The sequence below is a fragment of the Merops nubicus genome, unplaced genomic scaffold (genome assembly GCF_000691845.1).
Source record: "Merops nubicus isolate BGI_N331 unplaced genomic scaffold, ASM69184v1 scaffold32036, whole genome shotgun sequence".
In the NCBI taxonomy this organism is placed as follows: domain Eukaryota; kingdom Metazoa; phylum Chordata; class Aves; order Coraciiformes; family Meropidae; genus Merops; species Merops nubicus.
The window spans coordinates 1-241 of NW_008613452.1; the positions used below are offsets into that span (position 1 = coordinate 1).

At 64.3% G+C, this 241-nt stretch overlaps 1 protein-coding gene across 1 annotated transcript in view; it reads right to left on the minus strand.

The window, feature by feature from the left end:
- Positions 1 to 52: 52 nt before the first annotated feature.
- LOC103774503 (potassium channel subfamily T member 1) overlaps positions 53 to 241 on the minus strand; it is a 9,273-nt gene continuing 9,084 nt past the window's right edge. The window contains exon 14 of the mRNA XM_008941915.1: positions 53 to 165. Within this exon, the coding sequence (XP_008940163.1) occupies positions 53 to 165 (113 nt within the window). The remainder of the gene's footprint in view (positions 166 to 241) is intronic.

The following is a 241-nucleotide window of genomic DNA, read 5'->3' on the forward strand; positions in this document are numbered from 1 at the left end:
CAGGTCATGTGCAGGGAGGGGGGGGGGAGGCAGGGCAGCGTGTGGGCAGCACTCACTGGCCACGGGAGGTGTGGACCAGCAGCGTGATGAGGGTGGAGGTGGCGGGGCAGACGCAGTTCAGTGCCAGCATGGCGTATTTGCACTCCTCTTCACAGACGACGTGATCTGAAAGGCAGAGAGGGTCATCACTCTGGGGAGGGGGATGGATGGATGGGTTCCTTGGCTGGCAGCGCCCGGGGAT